The 6017-nt window shown below is 35.8% G+C and overlaps 1 protein-coding gene across 1 annotated transcript in view; it reads right to left on the reverse strand.

Moving 5' to 3' along the window:
• Positions 1-5690, reverse strand: part of ADCY7 (adenylate cyclase 7) — a 31153-nt gene extending 25463 nt beyond the window's left edge. The window contains exons 1-4 of the mRNA XM_086468858.1: positions 5520-5690; positions 4041-4241; positions 1858-2022; positions 896-1045 (exon numbers count right to left, since the gene is read on the reverse strand). Coding sequence (XP_086324984.1) covers positions 896-1045; positions 1858-2022; positions 4041-4241; positions 5520-5690 — 687 coding nt within the window. The remainder of the gene's footprint in view (positions 1-895; positions 1046-1857; positions 2023-4040; positions 4242-5519) is intronic.
• Between the last annotated feature and the right edge of the window lie 327 nt (positions 5691-6017).

The following is a 6017-nucleotide window of genomic DNA, read 5'->3' on the forward strand; positions in this document are numbered from 1 at the left end:
CACTCTGCCTGTGTAAGCTGATCAGACGTTTCCCTGGCTGCTATGTGAGGAAATTCTACCAGGACTTTCATGCAGATTTGTCACCTAATCTCACAAAATTAGCATCAGCGGACAGATCGCACTAGCAGTACAGCATTTTCTTCTTTTTAATTTGATCTTTTCAGCCCCTTCCTTTTATCTAATTACTGGTGGGCAAAGAACTCTGTACACATCAGCCTTCTAGAGCTGCTGTTCTTAACCCTACTTATACCAGGATAAAAGAGGAAAAGCACCCTAGTTTCAGCTTTTGACTGAAAACTTCTTTACAATTCTTCCTCGGTAAGAACTTCATGTTCCTTGCTTATTATTTAAAAACCACTGGAGTTTACGGAAATAAACGATGTCATACTCGAATACTGTAATCTATTATATGATTTCTTTTTATCCCTTAGGCTCCAATTTTCTCCTTCTAGCAAAAGAAAAATAGTTTCTGAGACAAGAAAATACAAGAACAAATAACACTTCAGAATTCAAAATAAAAAAATGCAAGAGAAGCATGACACTAACTGCTGAAATTACTTTCCAAGTATTTTTCAGGTCACTAAGGGTATGTTCTTTTAAGTTACCTTGGGCCAGTCCCAGTTAACATTCTATACCAGGAAAAAAGTAACTAAAATAACTGGCAATTACATTCCTGTTATAAATACTGTGATTTTCATATAGACAAGCCACAGAGAACAGCTTCCTCCCTTTAACTTCCTTCTTTTGTTACAAAGGCAGAATTTTTATTTTTGACATTAGGTGGGTATCACAAAGATTGGACCAAGCCTTTCAACATGCATTAGTCACCAACTTATAAAATTATAGACAGACTTTAGAAATGAAAGCAATCTATAATTTGAATTAGTTCACTCACTTGTTGCCTCTTTTCAATCTTCAGTTTCATTCGGACCTGAATGCACTTTAATGTGTATCTGTACAAATCCCATGAAGCAACCTGCATTTGGCGTTTGTGAAATGCACCCATCAAATTACCACACAGAAAAATTACGGCATTGGCAAGTAGCTGCACAAGAAGAAAAACATTTACTTAATGCAGAACAGTCATTGATACTTCACTAATACCCCTGATAGTCCCTTAAAAACAACCAATCCCAGGCCACGTTCAATTTTTCTCTTACCCTGTCACACGCCAAATCATAGTCTTACAATTAGCCAGGATGTCCCTGGGAAATATAAGCTAACTTTCACAGCCACAGGCATTCCTGTAGGATCATGCAGCAGTATAATGAAACAGAGAATTCTACTATATCGTTTAACATTTATTCACAGGCACCAGTGCTCGATTTAAGGAGAAACTAGTCTACAAACTCATGAATCAGCATGCTGTGTGAAGTCTGACACACCTGCATCAGAAGTGCTGGGGTGCTCCTTTGAACACACCCTATTAACAAGTGTTGGGAACCCTGAAAGCACCCAGTAGCACTCCCAGGCCCTGCTGACTCCCCAGGGCAGCAACAGCCCTTTTGATCCACCCTGTAGGCAGTGCCAGATGAAGTTAGATAGACCCATCTGAAACAGCACAGATTAGGAAGAATGATGTGACAAAGCTTGTCATATTTTGAGTAAATTAGTTAAAAAATTCAGATGATAATTCTTCTTCTTCCACTTAGGTCAGAAAACCAAAATGCATTATAGATTAAAATAACGGCAATTTTATGAAAAGCACGCAAAACACATTGGGCCCAAGCTCCAAATCCATGAATCTGAAACATCCATGTGGAAGTTTGGAACTTATCTAAAGAGGACAGTTATGCCAATATCAAACGGTAACACAACTAGGGTATTTAATTACTTAACCAAGTAGTATTTCCTTACCTGAAATAGAATGGATTCCTTATTTTCCTGAGAAGTCATGCTTACCACAATGCTTAGAACAACAATATGGGAGAGGGCAGAAAGAACACTAATTATGACAGCACCTCTCATCCCAAAGGGCAGCATGGTATAAACTGTGAAGATTATGAATAGAAAGAATGGCACCTTTGGAAAGAGAGAGAGAAAGGGGGAAAAAAAAAATATAGAATCACACATACACATATTAGGTGCCTGCCAAAAATCACTACAGAACAAAGATGGAAGTAGCAGGATTCTTGCTCATTTTCAGAATGAACAATTAAATATTTAAGTTTCAAAAGCATAATTAAAACCATAAGGACAGTGGTAGTCCTAAAAGCTTTGAGGGAGTTAGCAGCTATAGATTCATAGATAAGACAGTTTAACATATCACCTTTAAGTTTTTCAGTTGTCCTTGCCCTTCATCCTTAACAGCTGAAGATGCACTTTGTACATCACTTGTCAGGAAGTGTGTTGCAAGGATAGCAACATTGAATAGAATCAGATTTCTCACCTTCTCCAAGTTATTATTCTAATTTTAACATCACCTAATCACGTGTGTATGTTTACTCCATATTTGATAAAAAACAAAAATCCAGCCAATACTTCTTGGTACTGACACAAGAGAACAATCATTATTGCCACTAACTACATATTTAGCTGCACGGATTTTACAAAATGCATAATGGTCCACTAAACTGCTAGGGATCAAAAGGAAGGTCTATAAAACTTGAATCCATATTTATAGATTTGTTGTAGTGTTTAGCTCATATATATGGAAACTTAACAACCCTGATCAGACGAAAATAATGCAGTGTTCCTGGCTCAGCTCCATCTCATCAGTGCAACTCAACTTGTACCGTTCTAGACATGAGCTTCCTTCAAGGAAGTCTGAAGGCCTAGTCTGCACGTAAATGTTTTGCCAGCATATGTAGCTTGGTTGGGACAACAATAAACAAACAAACAAGCAACTAAAGTTTTCATTCAACAAAAGTAATATTTTCATGTTCATCTTTACTATTTTAGCTGGACTAAAAAAACCTTTTTGTGCCATATGTACAACCCTTATCATACAATGTTCTGAACGCTATGCAATAGTTTTATAAGCATGGACAAGCAAAGGTTGTACCTGCATTTATAGGGTAGCTTTAATTAGTGATAAATTCGTAACTCAAGATAAAAGTCTGAAATAAACCTATTCACTTCTACTTTCTAATCTTGGCTTTCCTTGTATTTTAGGCTTTAAACCAACATTAACGAATTATTACCACGTGACAACACCACCACCACAAGATGTTGGCTTGCAGCACTGAAAGTAGCAAAGCCAAATCTTGCTTCATTACACGTTCGTACTTATAGTTAAGAACAGTATATTTTGTTTCTTCCTAGCATCTTCCTTAAGTGCAAAAATACTGAACAGCAACTATAAATACAGAGTGCTGGATCCAAGCCATAACACAAATCAGATTTTTAACTGATAATGTATATCTACTTTTAAAATAAAGAGGGGAAGGGGAAGAGTCAGTAAAACAAGATAAAAAGTACTTTTTTTATTTAATTAAAAATTCTTCTGTTTACATTATAAGAGTTTAGGAGGAGTTTCCTACAGATTATGATATTTTTGGCATCATGAAATCGCCCGTCTTCTGATCAGAGATACTAAGCAATGAACTTCAGCCACACCCAGCTATGCCAGGATGTGTCATTAATTCTTATTGTTCACTTCACCCCTCCTACTGATTTGAAAACATGCTCCCTAGGGCACACCCAGCTCTAGAGTCCTTTATACATTTCTTGAACACCACTTTGACCCACATAAATTAACAAAGTAAGTATTATTACTGAAAAATTCTCTCAAAGATTAATTCATAGCATTTCATATTTAGTAAAAATCTTAAATAAAAATACAATTCAATTACAACTTAAAGATGCAATTGTTGCATAGATTTATGCAGTTATCCAAGTTTCTGAGATGAATTGTATTTTCACTATAATAAAGAATACGAACTAAAATTTACTATAATAAACCAATTTAGGAAAGTGAACTCAAATCTCAAGAAAAAATTATTATGCAGTTATAACATTCAGAAAAAATAAAGCAAACACATTCATATATACTGACTACTGGTTCTATGTAAGTACCTGAATGAACAAGATATACACACCTGTTCCCACAGTTGATAATCATTTTCTTTTTCAAAAAGAGATACATATCCTATGATTAAGAAGCAAATCCAAATCGTAACTCCAAACAACATTAGCCATCTCCGAAATAGGGATTCAATACATAAAAGTAAGTACATGATTGCAAATATGACAAGAGCAGCACATACTGCAATAATGAAGGCAAGATGGTAACGTGCTTCCTGCAAAAGCAAAACAAAGTGTTATATTGGTCTAAATGTCCCCTTTAGAAAAAATGGAAAATGCACCTGTACTGTCCTGGAAACAGCTTAGGTAGCTTTAAAATATGCTAACCTGAGTTCCTAAGTAGTCTAGCTGTGGCAGCATTAACACTTTCTGATATCCACACACACACAGATGAGATAATATAATAAATGCTATTATGGATACCCTGTCTACCCCAGTTCCACCATTATTATTTCCCAAATTAGTCTTTTTGGTTTTGTCCTTTAAGCTAAGTTCTAACTATGCTATATTGTACAACGAAGATGTCCCCAAAGAAATGCATTTAAGGAGTTCAAGCTTTGCTAAAAAGGAGCGTAACAGCTCTTTTCCTAAGTTTTACAGATGACTTATAACATAGAAATAGTGTTGCTACTACTTTCCTTTTTTAAGAAATAAAAGCTAAAAGGGATACAAATGCAACTGGTAAGATTAGGTTTGCTGCTAGAGAGACTTAAAGACACTTTATCATGAAGCATGGTATTTGGAAAACAGTGTTAGAAGGCAATGAAGTATTGTAACAGCTTCCTTATTACCTTTTTACAACATCATCTTTAAATCAACTCCCCTTTTCACCAGCTGTCAACTGGGCTGGCTAGAAGAACACCTAATTTCTTTACATATAATCACATTACGCTACACAACAAAAAATTCTTTAAGCTGCATCTCTCCTATGCCTATAGGATCCCTGATCTTTGCTAACTAACTATTGATTCAGCGAATCACCTGTTGTACTTTGAGATTCCTGTTGTGCTTATATTACAAACAAACAAAAAGGAATGAATATCTACTAATCCTTTTCAAAAAAAATCACCTCAGGAATTCATAACCAATGAATCACTGTATTACTTTACATTTCTTAGATGACCTTAAAAATAAAATATGAGAAATGCAGGACATTTTAAGTTATGTTCGTATTCCTTCCTTGGCCCCTTTATTATTTATTTACTATTGTAGTTACCGTTTAGCACAGATTACAATTTGTTCATAACATATAAGAAGGAAAAGAACAATCCTTATAGTAACTGTGCATGTGCCTGACAACACTGTCTCCTCTCTTCCCTATCTCTTCAAAAACATATACAGCATTACATATGCAATTACTTGATTTCTTTAACATTGCAACTTTGAGACCATATGGCTCAAAAAATCATTTAGCCAGAAACGTTTTGTGTGCTATTTTAGCAATTCCTCATCATCTCTGAAAGTATCGAACACAAAGAAAAAAGTATACTCACATCAGTGACAAAAAATATTATGATTAGAGTAGTCCAGAAGATGATTGCAATGAAGAGCAGCAATAGCAGGAGTGGATGCTGCTGGCTTGTATAGCGGTACTTCTCATAGAGTGGGTCTGATATCCTGCAGTCATCATTTTCATTGAAGAAGTATTTACCTTTAGCTGGCATTTTCTGCCAGGTTGGCTCTCAGGTCCCAGTGCACACAATAAGACACAGCTGAAGATACTGCTTCAAAGAGAAGTTTTGTCTTTTCGCTGCTACCTCTGTGATCTTCAGGCACACTGAGTAACCCACGCTCTCTGATTTTACTTCTCATGAGCATTAACTTCAGATTTCCAATGCAACCAAAAGCAAGAGAGTTAGCCTCCCCAAAACCATGTGCAATTCATCACCAGTTCTACGTGTGAATCTCCAGAGCAACTTGTATTTGTGCAGATAGGAGTTTTCAGTGTGGATTTTTTTTTCTTTTTAAATGATTAGTTTGCAAGTTTCTAA

This window comes from Leptosomus discolor, chromosome 8, assembly GCF_034619465.1.
Source record: "Leptosomus discolor isolate bLepDis1 chromosome 8, bLepDis1.hap2, whole genome shotgun sequence".
Classification (NCBI taxonomy): domain Eukaryota; kingdom Metazoa; phylum Chordata; class Aves; order Leptosomiformes; family Leptosomidae; genus Leptosomus; species Leptosomus discolor.